The 19,005-nt window shown below is 37.4% G+C and overlaps 5 protein-coding genes across 6 annotated transcripts; 2 read left to right on the top strand and 3 right to left on the bottom strand.

Moving 5' to 3' along the window:
* The first annotated feature begins 1,854 nt into the window (after positions 1-1,854).
* Positions 1,855-4,110, top strand: LOC108859162 (low-temperature-induced cysteine proteinase). Its single transcript, XM_018633024.2, has 5 exons — positions 1,855-2,369; positions 2,827-3,062; positions 3,147-3,287; positions 3,365-3,796; positions 3,874-4,110. The coding sequence occupies exons 1-5, from the start codon at positions 1,928-1,930 to the stop codon at positions 3,961-3,963; spliced, it is 1,341 nt and encodes a 446-aa protein (XP_018488526.1). The 5' UTR covers positions 1,855-1,927; the 3' UTR covers positions 3,964-4,110.
* A 45-nt stretch (positions 4,111-4,155) lies between these two features.
* Positions 4,156-5,656, bottom strand: LOC108859187 (probable purine permease 16). The gene has a single exon (XM_018633055.2). The coding sequence runs from the start codon at positions 5,339-5,341 to the stop codon at positions 4,157-4,159; it is 1,185 nt and encodes a 394-aa protein (XP_018488557.1). The 5' UTR covers positions 5,342-5,656; the 3' UTR covers position 4,156.
* Positions 5,657-6,108: 452 nt separating this feature from the next.
* LOC108859120 (uncharacterized) lies at positions 6,109-8,798 on the top strand. 2 transcript variants are annotated; one of them, XM_018632983.2, is made up of 12 exons: positions 6,109-6,260; positions 6,435-6,522; positions 6,613-6,906; positions 7,003-7,161; positions 7,249-7,389; positions 7,504-7,560; positions 7,651-7,789; positions 7,873-7,977; positions 8,067-8,257; positions 8,397-8,438; positions 8,515-8,602; positions 8,755-8,798. In XM_018632983.2, exons 1-12 carry the CDS (start codon positions 6,154-6,156, stop codon positions 8,757-8,759), a joined length of 1,416 nt encoding a protein of 471 aa, XP_018488485.1. In that variant the 5' UTR covers positions 6,109-6,153; the 3' UTR covers positions 8,760-8,798. The 2 variants fall into 2 exon arrangements, with proteins under 2 accessions (XP_018488485.1, XP_018488479.1); XM_018632977.2 differs by having other exon boundaries at positions 8,515-8,798.
* A 229-nt stretch (positions 8,799-9,027) lies between these two features.
* Positions 9,028-12,804, bottom strand: LOC130509837 (rhamnogalacturonate lyase B-like). Its single transcript, XM_057006085.1, has 15 exons — positions 12,475-12,804; positions 12,191-12,336; positions 11,885-12,006; positions 11,731-11,796; positions 11,543-11,659; positions 11,349-11,468; positions 11,124-11,265; positions 10,864-11,034; positions 10,628-10,783; positions 10,441-10,547; positions 10,176-10,266; positions 9,945-10,086; positions 9,601-9,874; positions 9,382-9,514; positions 9,028-9,295 (listed from the first exon to the last, which is right to left on the bottom strand). The coding sequence occupies exons 1-15, from the start codon at positions 12,518-12,520 to the stop codon at positions 9,041-9,043; spliced, it is 2,088 nt and encodes a 695-aa protein (XP_056862065.1). The 5' UTR covers positions 12,521-12,804; the 3' UTR covers positions 9,028-9,040.
* A 2,732-nt stretch (positions 12,805-15,536) lies between these two features.
* On the bottom strand, positions 15,537-18,878 carry LOC108841963 (probable rhamnogalacturonate lyase B). Its single transcript, XM_018614755.2, has 14 exons — positions 18,748-18,878; positions 18,526-18,647; positions 18,373-18,423; positions 18,158-18,277; positions 17,955-18,074; positions 17,732-17,873; positions 17,485-17,658; positions 17,244-17,402; positions 17,040-17,146; positions 16,785-16,875; positions 16,515-16,656; positions 16,252-16,408; positions 16,005-16,121; positions 15,537-15,915 (listed from the first exon to the last, which is right to left on the bottom strand). Exons 1-14 carry the CDS (start codon positions 18,787-18,789, stop codon positions 15,558-15,560), a joined length of 1,902 nt encoding a protein of 633 aa, XP_018470257.1. The 5' UTR covers positions 18,790-18,878; the 3' UTR covers positions 15,537-15,557.
* Between the last annotated feature and the right edge of the window lie 127 nt (positions 18,879-19,005).

Here is a 19,005-nt window from a genome sequence, read left to right as displayed (position 1 = left end):
AAATGAGTTTTTCTGCCAAAACCAGAAAAATAAGTTTTTCCACCAAAAACCTGGAAATTGAATTTTTCTGTCCAAATCAAAAAATTAAGGTTTTCTACCAAAAACACAAAAATTTTGTTTTTTTTGTTGAATTGCAAAATCTCATTTTCCGTCAAATTCTCAAAATAGCTAAACAGTGTTAATCATGTTAATATTATTTGCTTTTGTTTTAAAAAGATTTTATGAAATGGGTAACCCTAACCCAACCCCTTCATGCATAGACTATTAGGGTTAATATTGGGTTGGGTTAGAATAGGGTTGGGTTTATATTTTATAGGGTTGGGTTGGGCTGGGTAACCCAATACAACATCCCTAGGTGATGATGATCACCTCCTCGAGTTTTCTGATGAAGAAAGGGAGGAACCAAAGTGAAGCATTTGACGATTTCTCTTCTTCGATTGATGAGCTTTTTTTACTTGACAAGAAAAAGTTAAATTTATCGATGATTGATGATCAGGTATAAAAGAAAACAGAAAAAAAAGCTAAAGCTCAGATTTTTTTTTCTTTTCACTCTTCACTTCGTCTTCTTCTTCTTCTTCTTCTACCTTTGTTTGTCTCTACCGTTTTGAATGAAGCGAGATTATGAAAGGACAACTCATCATTATAAGCATTGATAACTTTAAATCCTTTTCATTTATTTTTTTATACTACATTTTAATATTTTTTATACTACTGTTTATGGTACTACCGAATTGTATGCGTTATGATAATACTAGTAAATGTCAGGAATGCATAATATCAATTAAACTATGGTGACCCGTTAATTTACTAAAATTTAATATGTAGACTTTCTTATTCTGATGTCGTATTGTGACATTAATAACAAGCAATTTTTCAAACGTTAGCCAGTTAGCCTACCTAATATAACCTGATATTCAAACTTTTGATCTATGACCTTATTTCCGACAAATACAGTAGTTGTGGATGGATATCTATAAAAGAAATTACCATCGATTTCAGTTTAAATTAAAACATGCATTTACATGGGGGACAACATATATTCTAATGTATGACCTTCTGATAAAACAACAATAAATGTTCTTAGAATTGAAAAAATATTATCTTTTTCGAAAAGAGAAAAAGGCACGTTCGTATTTGCTGATTATTATATAGTAGTAAAAAGTAGCCTTTACTTGTCGACAGTTAGGTAAAGACTGAACGCCACGCCACACTACTATCTTTCTTTTCAACAGTGTGAAGATGTGTTTGTTTCTTTGTCACTCGTTCTATTCTCTATCATCACTCATCATAATAAGCCACTAGCCACACTTATATGTTTTTTTTCTCGCAAGTATATAGTGGAAAGAATTGTAAACGTATTTGATAATATATATGAGATTAGTGTTATATGAGTAATTCTGAAAACTAAAGCATATTTGGTATTGCTTGGTTACTTACTAGTTACTACTACTACTCTCTGGTCTCCGCGTGATCGTAATATATAGTATACTAATTGAAATTAAAAAGTATATGCTAAAAAGGGCTAATGCCATAAAGTCGTAAGTAGGTCCAACAGGGAGTGGTCTTATAACCTAAAAAGGGTTAAAGTAGCTTTCTTTTTGCTTACAAAAGTATATGCTATGTTTTACATTTAACAATTAATTTATTGTTGACCCAAAAAAACACACAAACAATGATTTCAACTAAGAGTAGCATTTGAATTTTGATTGTAATGGGCCTAGCCTGTCTGGCCCAATCATCGATAACCGGGTCCAATCATTACAAAAGCCCCTTCAGTTTTCAACGCTAAACGCCAGCCGCGCGTTTTGTAAACGTTGTTGCATCCTTACTGGCTAAAGTCTCCTTATTACTAGGACAAAAACTATCTCTCCACGACGACGACCAAACAAAAAGCTCTTCTTGTTTTGGTTTCCCTGTAAGGAAAGAGATGTCACCATCATCGTCTTACTTTCTCTCTCTCACTTTCTTCTTCCTTCTTCTAGTTTCATCTCTGAGCTTCTCGTCATCATCATCTTCCGATGACGACATCTCCGAGCTGTTCGACGCTTGGTGCCAGAGACACGGCAAAACATACGCTTCGGAAGCAGAGAGGCAACGCAGGATCCAAATCTTTAAAGACAATCAAGACTTCGTCACACGCCACAACGACGTCGCTAACTCTACTTACACTCTCTCACTCGACAACGCCTTCGCGGATCTGACTCACCGCGAGTTCAAGGCCTCTCGTCTCGGACTCTCTGCTTCTTCAGCTCCGTTGCTGATGATGGCTAAGGGACAGAGTGTTGAGAAATTCGGTGGAAAGGTTCCAGATTCTGTTGATTGGAGGAAGAAAGGAGCTGTTACTAATGTCAAAGATCAAGGAAGCTGCGGTACTTTTTGATTTTTAGCTCTCTGTTCATCAGATTTCAGATTTGTTAGGAGCTTTTTTAGTTTAATGAGTTAGTGGGTGATTCAAAGATCAAGACTTTAGGATGGAACTTAGATCGGAGAAGTAACAAAAAGTTGAAATCTGGGATCTTTAGGATTCTGGACAAGGATGCTTATTCATCTATGTTACATGAAGACCAATCATCATGACATAGTTTGGGACTACAATGCATCTCTTTCACGCCTTTTTCCTTTTAGGAGTATAATAAGTTTTCTACTTTTCTTTTCATAATTATAAATAGAAGTTATCTTGTTTCGTGTATTACATTCATTGCCTGAGAGACTAATATATAAAAAGTTTGTGAGAGATGTGTTTATTTCAGGCAGAGTTTCAGCAAATTAGAACACTGTTTCTCAGATGTGTCGTTACTGATTATTTGTTGTGGTACACATTTATAGGAGCGTGTTGGTCTTTCTCGGCGACTGGAGCTATGGAAGGAATCAACCAGATTGTAACAGGAGATCTCATCAGCCTCTCTGAGCAAGAACTCATCGATTGTGACAAGTCCTACAACGATGGCTGCAATGGTGGTCTCATGGACTACGCTTTTCAATTTGTCATTAAAAACCATGGAATCGACACTGAGAAAGATTATCCTTATCAAGAACGTGATGGTACCTGCAAGAAGGATAAGGTTATCACACTTTGCTTTCTCTTCCTCCCTGTGTTGCTTCCTTGATACTTGACATCACATATGTGTGTCTCTTCTGTTTTGCAGTTGAAAACACGGGTTGTGACAATTGATAGCTATGCTGGTGTGAAATCAAATGACGAGAAAGCGTTACTTGAAGCTGTAGCGGCTCAGCCTGTTAGTGTTGGTATCTGTGGCAGCGAGAGAGCGTTTCAGCTATACTCTAAGGTGTGTTGGATGATATACAGATGCACCTACTCTATACTCTGAACGTCTAAAGTTTTCTTTGTTTGAAATCAATGCAGGGAATATTCTCTGGCCCATGTTCGACATCACTGGACCACGCAGTGCTTATCGTAGGATACGGTTCAGAGAACGGTGTTGATTACTGGATCGTGAAGAACTCGTGGGGAAAAAGCTGGGGAATGGATGGGTTTATGCACATGCAGCGTAACACGGGAAGTTCAGAAGGAGTATGTGGAATCAACATGCTCGCTTCGTATCCCGTCAAGACGCATCCAAACCCTCCTCCACCGTCACCTCCAGGCCCCACGAAATGCAACCTTTTCACCTATTGCTCAGCTAACGAGACTTGTTGCTGTGCGAGAAACTTGTTCGGTTTGTGTCTCTCGTGGAAATGCTGCGAGTTAGAGTCTGCTGTGTGTTGCAAAGACGGTCGTCATTGTTGTCCTCGTGATTACCCTGTCTGTGACACAACCAGAAGCCTTTGCCTTAAGGTACTCTGGTGTGGATTGTGTATATACTGATCACACTGCTTTTAGTTGACTGATGAAGCTTATACTTTTACTTGCAGAAAACTGGTAATTTCACAGAGATCAAGCCCTTCTGGAAGAAGAAGAATGCGACCAATAGACTTGGTAGATTCGAGGAATGGGTTATGTAAGAGAAGAGTTATAAAGGCGCTTGCATTCGTTATCTATAGCTGAGAGATGATTATTTTATAGCTGTTGTTGTGATATGTATTATTAGTAAGTCTCTCATTTGGATGTATACAACTTTCGAAATCAATAAATGTTACTTGCAGGACACATAAATAATCATCTATACATTATTGTACACACAAAAGAGCAGAGACTTTAAGCTTCTTCTTCGCTGTTGTTGTCGTTGTTCTCTCTTTTGTTCAGTTCTGCCGTCTCCTTCTTCTTTGTTTTGTGCAGGTGATAGAAGTAAGAAGCTAGAGCCAAGACTGCTCCTAACAAAGCACCTCTTCTCTGCCAACCAAACTCATCACCCTCGAAATCAAAAGCCAGCACAACGAGCAGAGCCACAACCGGTGAAGCGCACATATGCACAACATCAGCGAATAAACCGGACACCAAGAGCACCAGACCTAACAGCCCCACCCCCCAAACCTGCCAAGAGAGAGCTAAACCGACCAAACTCAGAGCGTAGTAAGTTCTCCCTTTCTTAAACCTCTCGCTATCTCCTTTTAACTCCTTGAACTCACCGCTAGCAAACAGACCCGCTAGGCAAATGAGCGTGGCGACGAAGGAAACGCAGATTTGCATCTCCAGCACCATCCGGAACACTACCATCTTCTTGTTGTTACCACCATACCGCTTTGTCTTGGCCAAGACTTTCTCGAAGCCGAGCTGCGTTAGGGAGAGAGACAAGGAGAAGGCGAGGGTAGGTAGTATGAGTATCAGCCAAGCCTTGATGCCGTGAGTATAAGATTCATCTTCGGTGGGAGCTCCGGAAAACGCAGGGGAGCAGAAGAAGTCGGCCGCAAGTGTGAAGAGTATGGACACGATGATCCATCTGTTGAACTTGAGACGGTTTATGAAAGCTGAGAAGAGGGAGGTTAGTACCAGCTGAGCTGGTACCAAGATACCCCAACCTACGTATAATCTAGCCAGCGCATACAACTTGCTGTAAACAGAGACAAGAACACCAAGAGAAACGTACAGCAAGATAACACGGAGAAAGGGAGGATGGCGATTGTTGGTTTGATCAGAGACTGTTTCCGGTTTTGGTTTTGGTGAAGGAAAGATGAAGAAGAGTGGGATCAGGATGGGGAAGGCAACGTTCTGAAGCAGAGCTTGCGTCCATGTTCCTCTGTACTGTTGGTCTTGATCATTCTCTGAACGGTTGTCTTGGACGTAGTAGAAGTTCAAGAGAAGCATGACGAGGGAGTCTCCGGCTAAGATCAAGAAGCCGCAGGAGAAAACAGAGATCCACCATTTGCGTTGATTGTGCTCAAGGGATCGAATGTCGCTCGTGTTGTTGTGACGTCCTGGTTCTGGAATTTGAAACTCCTCCATGAGTCTTTCCTCTTCTTGGAGTTTGCAAATGCAGTAGATAATTAATTAGTCTTTATAAACCGTGGCGTGGAGGTTGGACCTCATTCCTCATGACAGGTTAAACGTGCAGACACACATTTCAAGCACTGGAAAAGAGAAAGAAGAGAGAGAGAAGTATTGGTCACGAAATTGTCAAATGCGTTTGACCCAACGTTGCTTTGAATAAAGTATGATCCCAACAATTAGCTGTAAGATTGGTTCTTTTATTTTATTCTTTTTATGTTATCAAAGGGCATATTGAACTTGTTCCCAGCTGTAGTTAGCTCTCCCCTTCAATAGGCGGTAATATATTTTTTTGTGATTAGCCTTGCATGTGTTCTGAGGAATCTTTGTTTGATATTTTGGTTCACGAGTCAGTCAATGGTGTTAGCATTGACAGTAGGAGAAACAAACGAGTCTTGTTGCTTCATCTACGGTTCTTGTTTTTCAATATTCTCCAACGTGAGTCCGCCTCTGTCCACTTCATCTATGGTTCTTGTTTTTGAATCCATTTTTTATTTCAGTTTTCATGGTTGCTGGTTTCTTCCACATTTATAAACTATTGAAGTTGTGTGCTTTTAAGAACCGCTTTCGGTTACTGAAAGACCGGACCAAACCAATTACAAAAAATATTTGGAGATCAGAAGACTTAACCATTAAACGGTACGAATAGACACGTGTCCGTGACCCATGTGCTGTTATTACGTGTGACCCGAAGCAGTAGCGTGTTATAAGGAAGACGGAGAGTTTTGAGGACCATCCTCTTGAAGGAAATAAGAAAGCGCGAGCGAGAGATGACGATGAAGACTGTTTGGATCTTACTGGTGTGTTGTTTATTCGTTATTTCACAGGCAGATCAAGGTGGTTTCGATGTTCGTCATCACTTATCCACCGTCACCAGGTTCTTTCCCCTTTCACTCTTTATTACAAAACTCTCTCGTATATTTTTTTCATCGAATTAGGAACAACACTTCTCGTCTTGGTCTGAATTTGTATAACCTAACTGGTCGGATTACTGTTTACTTGTCTACAATAATGATGAGTTGTAATTATTAATTTGGATTTGGTAATGCAGATACTCTGTTTCGAAAGATGTCACACAAAATTTAATTGAAGGGTCAAATGTCCCCAGCGAGTGCACACCTATCCACCTTAACCTTGTGGTAAGCTTTAACTTATATATCTTGGAGAAAAATGTGATGAGGATTGATGAATAGTACACTGAAGTGATGGGGTTTTGTTTAACATGCTAGGCTAGACACGGGACTCGTTCTCCGACCAAGAAAAGGTTGCGGGAACTGGAGAACTTGGCTGGTAGGTTAAAGGAACTGGTGAGAGACGCTGAAGCTAGGAACTTGCCTTCAGACAAGATTCCTGGTTGGTTAGGAAAATGGGTATCTCCTTGGCAAGGGAAAGTGAAAGGCGGAGAGCTGATCAGGCAAGGCGAGGATGAGTTGTACCAGCTTGGAATCAGGGTCAGGGAACGGTTTCCTACTTTGTTCGAGGAGGATTATCACCCTGACGTCTATACCATAAGAGCTACACAGGTTGGTGGTTGCTTTTGAAGTTTCGTTTTTTTTTCTGGCCAAGCAAGTTCTTTTTTGGTTGAAGATGTTTCTTGAATGGTTTAAGTCTATTTGTAGATTCCACGGGCATCTGCAAGTGCTGTGGCATTTGGAATGGGTTTATTCAGTGAGAAAGGAGATCTGGGACCAGGACGTAACAGAGCATTCGCTGTCACTAGTGAGAATCGTGCTAGTGATACCAAGCTGAGGTTTTTTGAATGTTGTCAAAACTACAAGGTATAGATTTGATTGACTCATCCTCAATATAGCAATTAAGGTTATTTGCTTCCGAGTTTTACCTTTTTTAATGGTCTGTGAATGCAGAGTTATAGAAAAGCTAAAGAGCCTGCTGTGGATAAGCTCAAGGAACCTGTTCTGAATAAGATTACAGCTTCCGTTGCAAAGAGGCATGGTTTAAGTTTCACGAAACAGGACATTTCTTCTCTCTGGTTTCTGTGCAAGCAGGTGCGTCCTTCTTGCTTTTCGTCAACATTTTATTACCTTCATTTCCTGTGGACTATATCACACGTACTTGAATCGATTGGAATGCTTAAAGTTTTTTTTTTTTCAAAATTTCAGGAAGCATCATTGCTTAACGTAACTAATCAAAGCTGTGAACTTTTCACGCCATCTGAGGTACAATTTGAATATTCTTTCTTTAATGTTTGAATATTCTTTACCTTATGGATTTAAGGTTAGTTATGTGTAACACACAATCAACTGCAGGTTACTTTGTTGGAATGGGCAGATGACTTGGAAGTGTTTATTCTCAAAGGTTATGGAAACTCCTTGAACTACAAAATGGGAGTTCCATTGCTCGAAGATGTTTTGCATTCGATGGAAGAAGCTATCAAGGCCCGTGAAGGTAAATGCCCAACTTGAAACTCAGAAAGAAGGAATTATTCTTTTATCATCTTGCTAACCAGATTTAATTATTTTGTCATGCAGAAAATCTCCCACCAGGAAGTTACGAGAAAGCAAGACTTAGGTTCGCACATGCCGAAACAATAGTTCCCTTCTCTTGTCTTCTTGGGCTTTTCCTTGATGCATCTGGTCAGATTCCTTGCATTTGCATTGTTGTGAAACAGATAATTTCTCCTTTTAAGGCTTGTTTCTTAAAAAAAAGGTTTGAAATATTTCAGAGTTTGAGAAAATACAGAAGGAGAAACCATTGGAACTCCCTCCCCAGCCTCCTAAAACCAGGGACTTTAAAGGCAGCACCATGGCTCCTTTTGGTGCGAACAACATGCTTGTCCTCTACAGTTGTCCTGCAGCTTCCTCGCCTAAGTACTTCGTCCAGGTTCTGCACAACGAGAATCCTATTGCACTTCCAGTAAGTTTCCATCTGATTAATAAAGGCAAACTCAACTTCAGCTCTATTGAGACAAAACTTTCTTGAGAAATAAGTTTTTTTTTTATCTTATGCTTCCTAACATCTCCTTACAAGTTTTATCCATTTTTTTTGCCAACAGGGTTGTGATGGAAAAGATTTCTGTCCTCTTGAAGATTTCAAGGTATTCTTACAAATATTTACATTTTCTTCGTTAAGACTACACATTCATGAATCATGACTCTTTTTTTGTCTTACAGGCCAAAGTGGTGACCCCTCATCTCAAGCATGCTTTTAACAACCTCTGCAATGCTAATCTAGATGACCCTAAACATAAGCATCCATCAAGTAAGTTATCTTTCTGGAGCTGGTTGCTTGGGTCGAGCCAAAAAACCGAGCTCTAATTACTTAACAGCTTTTGTTCTTACACTCTGGCTGTGTCCAGTTTCAAAACATGAAATCAGATTGAGCATTGTTGTCTGCTTTTTTTTTGGCCACAGTTTAAGCTAGTTCACTTCGCTAATCTGAAATGGTTCGAGAGGCATCTTACTCAAGCTTGATTTTGATCTCTGAATCCCTTTCTTGCTTGGTAGAAACCAAAAGCTCTGAATTATATCCTAAGGACGTGTAGATATTAAACCAAAACCATGTGCTATATGTTCATTTTGTTTTTGATTCCAAGCCTTCTTGGAGAAAAATAAGATTAGTAAATGATCTAAAGACTGAGAAAAGAATGTGTGTATATATATTAAAATCAACTTTATAATATAGAGACCGAAAACAAATCTAAGTGAGGTGACTGATGGAATCAGGATACTCGAGACGAATATAGTCGTACATGAGTCCTTGAAAAGGGCTTTTGGCAAGCGGTTGGGTTAGATATATGGAGTTATTTCCATGGCGAAGAGAAGCACCAGGCACATCCACACTGTATAGCCAATAGAGTCCATGTATACCATGTCTTGCGATCGTATTATCTTTTCCTATTTCCCCCGTCGTAAACAATGGTGGATTCTTCACAGAAACATCGTTCACACGAACCTAGATAGATAAAACCAAAAAAATATCAAACGAATGTTTTCACTTGCTATAGTAGAAAGAAGAGTGTTCGTTCAATCAAAGCCCACCTGCATTTCTGCTACGTTTGATGTGGCTAGAGCGATTCTTAGTTTGAAATTTCCAGTGAAGTTTTTCATTTTATCGTCGAGTTTAAATTTGATTTCCCATGTAGTACCGTTGTATCCTCCATTTGGTTGCTTCCTACAAAACATATTCTTGCACACATTAACGAAGTTTCATCTTTCTAGTACCGCTTTGAAATTAAAGTTAGAAGGTAACCAACCAACCTTGTAACTTGCATGTAGAACCAGTTTTTAGAGTAGTCATCAACATCGACATTGTAAACCATATCTTTATCAGGGTACAGTTCTGCATACCGTTCCCATAATCCATATTGTCTGTACTTATCAGAACGGTTAAGGTATAGTTTGTTTGTAAACGTCGGGTTAGGATCAGGAATGTAGAACTCTGCAGCGGTTCGGTCTGGTACACCGATCTCCCATAGAGTTACACCGTCTCTTGGAGGCTCATACACCAAGTCGCCTAGGCTAATATTCGTACCTGGTTCCAAATATTTAACTCTTTGTTAGTAACAATATGTATTGGAACAGTTTAGTTGTTGTTTTCGGACCTGGAGAGATGTCGAAAACGGTTGCGTTGTGGTAATCACCGATGAATCCAGGAACAAATGCATAGAGATTGTAACGACCGGTTCTCACATTGTTGATAGAAAAGTATCCTTTCTCGTCGGCCTTTGACCAGAACTGATAGCTCTGTCAAATGTAATTGAAATCTTTTATAATTACCATGAAAACTAGAGGGAGAAAGAAGGAATCATGTATGAATGTGTTGAAAGAATTACTTTGTATTCTCTTTGCCATGAACCAACATCTCCTGGTGCAGCTAAACCAACGTAGGAACCATTCGCAGGTATATCCTCACTGCTTATGTATCTGTTACATAATCAAACAACAGCTTAGGAATGTTTTATGTGACAATGACATGATTTTTTTTTGACCCGGGGATATCCAGCGGGTTGATACCCAACCGACTAATCCTTTTTGGGCTTGTGAACCGGCTCCTGGGCAATGACATAGTTTTAAGGAAGAAAAAAGTAAATAGTGTACCGGTCTCGAACAAGTAATCTGCCGGTAACAGATCCTCTTTGGTCAGATGAAGGGAAGTCAGTTGACGCTGTGAATTTATAAGGCCATTTCTCTTCTTCAATCTTTGTCTGAAACAAACAGCCAACTCAACTCAGCTCTTTTATTCTTACATTATTGCATATCTACTTATTTTATGTATGTGACAGACCTGGTTCTTGGCTTGATTCCAAAGCAAGAGAGGATCAACTCCTTTAGGGAAAGAGTTAAGATAAATAAAGACAGGTCCAAACACTTTCTTCCATGCTTCACCTTCTTCAAAGCTCATGATTAGTTCTGCTCCAACATAGTGAGTGCTGTGGAATACCTGTTTCCATTTCACACACACACATGAATTATAAACCATCTTATATACCAACTTTCTAATGTAGAAAAGCCTATGCTCACCGCGAGGTTGGTTGGACCGACATGGGAGCCTAGAAACTGCTTGAGAGGACCAGCAGAACGAAACTCGTTGCTGGGAGTGATTTGCCAGAAACCAACAGAGTCATTCGTGCTTATCCATCCATGAACTTTTATGTCTTTACTCTCCATTGAGTATTCATACTTATCATCCACCTGTAATAAAGGTGACCAAAGATTAATGATCCTCTGTTTCCTCTGTTTTGATTGCTCTGTTTTCAAGCTGAGATGAGTTTTTTTATTACCTCTCCTTTAAGCTCGGGCTCGATAGGGTCAAGAAGCTGAACAGCCTCTGGATAATCAAGAGATTTACCTCGAGGAGGAATCCGATCTTCTGGTAGAGGCATGTACCTTTGCCTCTCATCTGAAATCGCCATGTAATGAAACCTACACAAAAAAATAACAAGTGGAATAATAACACTATCATAACAACATTCACTTCTACTATAGCTAAGGAAGAGAATCATTACTTGTCCTGGTTTAGCTTAAATACTAATCGAATATTATCGAGCTCAACAGCAGGCCACCCTTTTAGCCTCTCGAAGATGGCGTAACTGTAGAACCCCGACGAGTTCGGCAGCATTACAAACCTGAAAATCAACTCAAATGCCGTTAAGATTGATTCCAAAACACTAAAGCTTTGTTTACTTTGCTATGTAACAACCTCTTGTCTATATTCACAGGAAGAGCCGTCGTTAAAGAAGCATTCCAAGTCCTTGAAAACGATAGCTCTATCTTATCATCGTTCTGCGTTATCACTTCCATCTTTGTTGCTTCAATCCTGTGAACTAGTCCAAGTAAGTTTTACATTGGAGGATTATTGGTATTAACTATAAACAGAGAGTTATCTACCGGTCTAATGTGCCTTTGGACTTCTTAATTTTTTTCCCTGGAAAATTCCACACTAAGTCCCAGTAACTGCAGTAATCAGAACAATTGAATTTCAGTATCATGGAGTTTAAACACTCGAATTAGGGCAGTGTCTGAGTCACATAGATATTCTTACCCTCTATCATGTTCATTGCCGGTGTAGTCAAGAACATTTTCTATACCATTGTACCGGACTCCGGTTACAAATCCCTCAGGATTTGACAAAATTAATTGAAAAATTCCATTGTCCACCACCACCTGCAATTAATCATATAGATTAGGGTTTTGAAAACTCGCCACGTGACTTGCATATCAAGAAAGCTAATGAAGAATGCTAGAAACAGTTTTTTTTTTTCATTTCCAAAGGGTGTTCTAATATTCAGCTAACATCTAATGAAGTATATTGATTAGTGGACTTAAATAATAAAAATATACGACTTACATGTCCATCTTGGTAATGTAACTGCAAGACTTGTGTTGCTTCTGGATCAGAACTTTGGTTTTGGGAGATTGCAGTTTCAAACAAAGACAAGAACATGATCAAAGCAACGACCCATCCTCCCTGTCTCAATAAGTGTCTCCGGTAACCTTTTTGTCACCAAACACGTACACACACATGGTAACGTTTCGTTAGGAGTTAAGTTCTTATCATGTTCAAAAAGAAAGGTTGTTTATATAATCCCAAAAAGAATTGTAATGATGTTTCTTTTTCTGATGTGCGCGTACCTATGGTGGTCATGAGCTGGTAAACATGTGAAGACAACATATACATGATAAACTCAGCGGATTTTTCCTGGAGCTTTCTCGAAATGCTGTCCACAAAGATAATCAGACATGTGAAGTTGTAGAGACGAGGCAAGTAAGAATTAGAAGAAAAGTCGTGTATGTTTGTGACAAGTTACAAACATTATATAGGTTCTCTTCTAATAAGAATCTATTGCCCATACAAAACCTTTGTAGTAGGACAAAGACAAAAGACAAGAGGGTTAACACAAAGGTACATGTGAACTAAGAGAAAATGAAAAACAGAAAAAGGGAAGAAAAAAGAGGGAAGTTAAGTGGTTAAGGCAACAGCAAAGACTTTTCTTCTGCTATAAATAAAGAATTTTTTTTATATATATTTATAACAAGACTTCATTTGAAGATCTTATTGAAAATTGTATATAATATGATGAATATATATACATTAGTAGTGATCACTGAACCTGTGCTAGATTCGTAAAAGGTAACCACTCCCAGTAATCCTTCTTGTATTTTCTTTTCCCCAACAATACTTAACCTACTCGGTTGATTTCTAAGGAAACTACAAACCTAATCATATCATGACATCCAATTCACTAGAAAGTGGTTCGGCTTCTTGACGGTGACACCACTTTTTGATTATCCATTATTTGTACGATTATTTATTTCAAAGAAACTTATATACAAGAACTCTATATAGTTTAAAACATGCGGTTAAAGACAAATATATACAACTAGCTTTGGATTTCTTATTACCTTGAATACGTACCGTATGCGATGTGATGCCCATATAAAAGCCAATGTATTTTAAAGATGTATATAATGCACACGAACAATAGAAGGAATATAAAGGATGCTGACGCTTGAAGCAAAAATGTTGTTATGCGGCTACTTGGGTGGTTGATTTGGAGTTAGGGAAGGCACATCCATGTACAATCGATATATCATATGCAAAACACATACTACAATATACAAGATATATGCAAGGACTTTTAACAGGTTGTTTGCCAAAATGCTTCACCAAAAACTTTTCACGGATTTGTTCTTTTATATATTATCATGTTTAACAGAAATGTCTTTTTCCAATGAGAAAAAAAATCAAATTGATGAATAATACCAACAAACCTTTCCTCAACTACATCTCTCTATCATATCTTTTTTTTTGTAACACCATCTCTCATCATATATATACCAAAAACGAACTATAACGTCACTAACCAATCAATAGTTGATCTGTGAGTCTGGATCATTGACAATACAACGAGGAAACAAGATTCTATTTAATCACAACATTGAGATGAGGCTAGCAGAGAAAATTACAAATTACAAAAAGGTAGTAAGGTAATTTAGTTAATACTAAATCAATGGTATAAACCCATTAAATAGTTTTTTTAAGTGTTTCAAAAAAAAAGTCTTCCTTTTCAATAAATATAAATATATAGATACATTGCCTAAAAATAATCAAAATAAATGGATGAGAAAATATGATTGTTCAAAGGCATTTATATATTGTAACTATCCTAAGAAAATATTAACTGGAAAATCAGATTTAGCCTTCTGATTTAAATATGAGCATCAGATTTTTTAATATATTTGAGATATTCCTCCTTATCTTGTTCTCAGTTATTAGATATACAAGATCGAATTACAAAATAGTCAAATACATTTACTAATCAATGAAAATAAAGATATTGTTCCACTTATGTCACTGTTATTAGTTTCGTAAATGGATTTAAAAGAAATAATTTTTGACCAAAGAGGACACAAAGTCGTGATCATTATGTTATTTTGACCAAATTTTATGGCTAAAACTATTTCTATTTTCCATTTAAGATACGACACAACCAATATGTAGTCTTTTTTTTTTCCAACAACCAATATGTAGTCTATAGATACTAGTCTAAAATGGATGTAAGAGTTTGTTTTTAAAAGCGGTTTAAATGTTGGTAAATCCCACTATAAAGAACAGACATGTAAACATAAAAAGTGGATAGTATTCGTATCATCATATGCTGATGTATATTGCCCAGACTGTTACCATCTTCTTTTTTAGCAGTTCTATCAAGACAACCACCTAAGCTGGTTTTCAGAAAAGTGACTTACAAACATTTGATTCGCAAATAATCATGATTTTATGAAAAAAATGCCACATGGTATCATCTTTTTTTCTTATGCAAGAACATACATAGTGCATGTACAATAATTCCATTTTTCTGATAAAGTATATGAACATTGAACACATCTAAAAATTCAATGTGAATCAGTGAGAGGAAAAACTTAAAATAGCCACACAAATTTAACATAGCTTTGTATCATACAACCAAAAAAAAAAACGAATTGCAACCTTTAGATATACTCTTTCTCATCATGTGAATGGAAACTTTCTCAAAGAAAAAGATCATGAAAATGAAAAAAGGGATAACAATATAAAAATAATTGTACGTACGTACCGTAACGATTTAGTTTCTGGACTATTTAGATCGTAATTTGCTGTGTTTTTTTCCTTCTCATATCTTGTGTGAACAACCATCTTCACTGTTGCCCATTATATGTGAGAATGTCATAAAACTAAAAGATATAGTTCCAAATGGGGTTGATTTGGTCTCCAAAGGTTTTATAGAAGAAAATCAAATTTTAAGATTTACATTCTTGTCAACAAACTTGTATATGACTGGAGAATTAACATTTCGGCATCGCCAGAAACAGAGAACCGACACGTGGCAACATGTAAATAGTCTGGACCACTTATGTGAGGTCAGGATACCTCTTTATAATTCAAAAAAAAAAACTTGTATATGAGCCTCATCCATGTCATGTGAATTAGCGAGTTTCTTAAAACAATCTCAAAAACACTCTAAGCAAAACCAATATTGTTATAAACACCCAAGCCGTGTTTATCATCATAGAGAACAAGAATTATTGAAATTAGAAAAATAAGAAATTCAAACTCATTGTCTTCAAAAAGAAAAAAAAATTCAAACTCATAGTAAAAAAAGGATCGAATCAATCAACAAACATTTTTGAATCAAATTGCTTAAATTTTCTGAAGAATCTTGCATGAAATTTTATTAGCTGGGAGCTTCGAATCGGATGTAATCATACATAATCCCTTGGAAAGGACTTATAGACCTTGACTGCGTAAGAAACAATGTATTCTCGCCTTCTACAAGCTTAGAACCAGCCACTTCCACGTTGAACAACCAGTACAATCCGTGTATTCCATGTCTTGCTATCGAGTTGTCTCTGCCAATCAACCCGCTCGTGAACAACGGGCTTGCGTTCGCATCATTTACACGTACTTGGAGTTCGGCAAAAGTAGCTGATGCGATGGCTACTCGTAAAGTATATGTGTGATCCTTATCAATGTTTTTGAGCTCGAATTTGATTTGCCATGTTGTTCCTTGATATGTTTTGTTATCCTTTTTTCTACAAAAATAAAACGTAACAATGTGCTTAGAGAAGAGCATAAATTCAAGAAATAATAGATGACGGAGTGGAGATGATGGGGAAGATACCTAGTGACTTGAGCATAAAACCAGTCTTTCCTATAGTCGCTAGAGCCAACTACATATACCAAGTCTTTATCGGGGTATAGTTCTGCGTATCTTTCCCATAATCCATATTGTCGGAACCTGCGAGATATTACAAATTAGTAATCAAAGAGAGAATACTGCAGGTAGAAAATATAGCTACAAACTTTATTAATTGTTAGATTTGAATAGCCTAGAAAATGTAATAAAATTTGTATGTGTGTAAAAAAACCTGTCAGGGTGATTTTGATAAAGTTTGTTGACATATTTTGGATTCGGATCAGGAGCATAAAACTCTGCGGCTGATCGATCAGGAAAGCCAATCTCCCACAAGGTTGCTCCATTTCTTGGAGGCTGATATACAAGATCTTCCATATACATGTAACAACCTGCGCATAATGAATTGTGCTAATTACAGCAATATATATTGGGTTTAATTATAACAAATTAACAAATGTTTTGGGGAGTTTATAGAAAGCAAGAAGAAGAGAGGACCTGGAGTGATGGTGATAATGTCTTCGTATTTATAGTCGCCAATAAAACCAGGAATCCATGCATAGAGATTGTATTGTCCTGGTCGTACTCCATTTATGTAAAAGAATCCTTCTTCATCTGTTCTTGTCCAAAATTGATAATCCTGCAAGGATTAAATTACATGTGCATAAAACTATATTTTAGATTTAAATATTTATATTACTTTTTCTTATACGATGGGTAATGGGGCTAATCTAAGTCAAATACTAAACCTTAAAACTTAAAGTTCACCTTGCATTCTCTTTGCCATGAACCAGCAGCTCCAGGCAGAGCCAAACCAACATAACCTCTATTTGCTGCCATGAAATCTTTATCTACATACCTTCAGAACATTTTTTAAAAAATTATATCTTGTAGATGATTAATTAGATACATGTACTTGTCTTGTCTTGTCTTGCTTTAAATAAGAATGTATATTTTTATAGGTAAAAAAGCAAATGCAAGTCCAAGAAAACACAATGTGGCTCTCTGTTGTAGTTTGTTTACCTATCTTGAACGAGAAGTCTGCCAACAACATTACCACGTTGCTCAGCTTTCACATAATCATCAGAAGCTGGAAAACTGTAAGGCCAGCTTTCCACTTCCACATTCATCTAAGAAATACAAATTTATCAATAATTCGAAATAGAGAGATGATATTAAACTTGTTCCTCTACCTATGTATATATATAACAAGATACAAAGACGAACCTGAGATTTAGCATCTTGCCAGAGCCAAAGAGGGTCATTATCATCATCAGTAGAGGAGTTTAAATAGACAAAGACCGGTCCAAACACCTTCTTCCATGCCTCTCCTTCACTGAACTTTGGCACTAAATCTTCCCCTGTATAGTGTGCACTCATAAACACCTGAAGGATCCCACTTCAGGTTATTCTACATTTATAAAGACTTCAGAGAAAAAATGTTAGAGAAGAAAGATTTTGTTCTTACAGCAAGAGAAGTGGGTCCAACGTGAGATGTCAAGTTCTGTTTTTGGGGTCCACCGGTTCGGTACTCATGGCTAGGAGTTATGAGCCAGAAACCGACTGATGGTTGCTCCGTGCATATCCACCCATGAACAGTAATGTCTTTGTTTTCGCATGAATATTGGTACTTATCATCAACCTAAGACCCCAAAGAAGTACCAGTATAATTAGTACAAGAAAGAAGTTAACCTCTCTCTCAATTAGTACTTTACCTCTCCTTTAAATTGAGGCTCAACAGGGTTAACAAGTAGAACAGCTTCAGGGTAAGCCAGAGCTTGGCCTCTATCCGGTAACCGGTCATCAGGCAATGGCATGAATCTCTGCCTATCATCAGTTATTGCCATGTAATGAAACCTACAATCTCAGCTAATATTAATGAAAAATTAAACGGTGAAAGATGTTTAGGAAGTGAAGGAGTGATTCCTTGTAGTTTACTTCTCCTTTCTGAGCTTGAAGGCAATTCGAGTTTCAGCTATTGAGAAAGCAGGCCATTCTTTCAAGTGCTCGTAGATGGCATAAGTGTAGAATCCTGACGACCCACTAAGCATAACAAATCTATTTTCGAAAATCTCTTCAGGTCATAATCTGAAAAAAGTATAATATGAAGTTCATGCATGCATGTCAAAGATAGTAAGGACCTTTTGTCAATGTTCAAAGGGACAGCTTTGCCTTCTTGTGATGGATCCCATTTTCTTGTGAAAGAAATCTCAATCTGTTCTTCGGTTTCCATTATTACCTCAAACTTCGTTCCTTTAATTCTGTTACAAAAAGAAAAATAGTAGTCACTAATTAAGCAACGGTTGCTTTGAACATCTCAGAACTTCAATTTTGTAAGCTTATGAAGAAGACTTACACATCAAATGTACCAGCGGTTCCTGGTCCACCCCAAACAAGGTCCCAATACCTAAATAATTTATAACCTTTATATCAAAATGAGAAAACAGGTAGAAGCATGCAAATAACATATACTTTAAACGAACAAGGATCATATTTTATATCACATTACCCTCTGTTGGATTCGTCATTAAGAACCTCGAGCAAGTTATCAATGCCATTATACTCGATACCTGTAACAATTCCATCAGGCTTCGATAATGTAACACGTGCAGTGCCATTATCCATCACCACCTGAGAGAGCCATTAATACACCAAAAATTAGAAACTTTCATCAAAATGTTTCAGTCTTGTCATATAATACAGATCATGAGAAGAGTTAAAGCAAACCAACATGATTGCCCTTATCTTGTAACTTGAGTTTAACAGACGACATTGTCAAAATGTCTTTTCTCCGGTTTGGTCTTACGCTAAAAGTACATGTACATTCTTTTCTATACGTATCTGTACATATATATATACATAGATATGGATCAGATTTAAAAACTTATGTTGCCTTAAACGTGAGATAAAGCAAATGGGTTGTAGTGGAAAGGATCTCTTGACTTTGCCGTCAAAACAGTTTGGTTAATTTTCGACAAAATGCTTAAAA

Source organism: Raphanus sativus, chromosome 1 (genome assembly GCF_000801105.2).
Source record: "Raphanus sativus cultivar WK10039 chromosome 1, ASM80110v3, whole genome shotgun sequence".
NCBI lineage: Eukaryota > Viridiplantae > Streptophyta > Magnoliopsida > Brassicales > Brassicaceae > Raphanus > Raphanus sativus.
The sequence above is the reverse complement of the archived record's forward strand: the minus strand, read 5'-3'. Positions and strand labels throughout refer to the sequence as shown.

Bases quoted from the DNA above. Each gene is read 5' to 3' on its own strand.
- LOC108859162 (XM_018633024.2), top strand. From the start codon at position 1,928: ATGTCACCATCATCGTCTTACTTTCTCTCTCTCACTTTCTTCTTCCTT. The intron at 2,370-2,826 runs GTACTTTTTGAT...ACACATTTATAG, and splicing joins CAAAGATCAAGGAAGCTGCG to GAGCGTGTTGGTCTTTCTCG. The intron at 3,797-3,873 runs GTACTCTGGTGT...TTTTACTTGCAG, and splicing joins CCAGAAGCCTTTGCCTTAAG to AAAACTGGTAATTTCACAGA.
- LOC108859187 (XM_018633055.2), bottom strand. From the start codon at position 5,341: ATGGAGGAGTTTCAAATTCCAGAACCAGGACGTCACAACAACACGAGC.
- LOC108859120 (XM_018632977.2), top strand. From the start codon at position 6,154: ATGACGATGAAGACTGTTTGGATCTTACTGGTGTGTTGTTTATTCGTT. The intron at 6,523-6,612 runs GTAAGCTTTAAC...TTAACATGCTAG, and splicing joins CTATCCACCTTAACCTTGTG to GCTAGACACGGGACTCGTTC. The intron at 7,978-8,066 runs GTCAGATTCCTT...GAAATATTTCAG, and splicing joins GCTTTTCCTTGATGCATCTG to AGTTTGAGAAAATACAGAAG.
- LOC130509837 (XM_057006085.1), bottom strand. From the start codon at position 12,520: ATGTATATGTTGTCTTCACATGTTTACCAGCTCATGACCACCATAG. The intron at 11,797-11,884 runs GTAAGAATATCT...TGATTACTGCAG, and splicing joins GGCAATGAACATGATAGAGG to TTACTGGGACTTAGTGTGGA. The intron at 9,515-9,600 runs GTTGGTTGGTTA...TATGTTTTGTAG, and splicing joins TTCTACATGCAAGTTACAAG to GAAGCAACCAAATGGAGGAT.
- LOC108841963 (XM_018614755.2), bottom strand. From the start codon at position 18,789: ATGTCGTCTGTTAAACTCAAGTTACAAGATAAGGGCAATCAT. The intron at 17,403-17,484 runs GTAAGAACAAAA...GGGATCCTTCAG, and splicing joins TTGGACCCACTTCTCTTGCT to GTGTTTATGAGTGCACACTA. The intron at 17,147-17,243 runs GTTCGTCTTTGT...TGTATTTCTTAG, and splicing joins GGCAAGATGCTAAATCTCAG to ATGAATGTGGAAGTGGAAAG.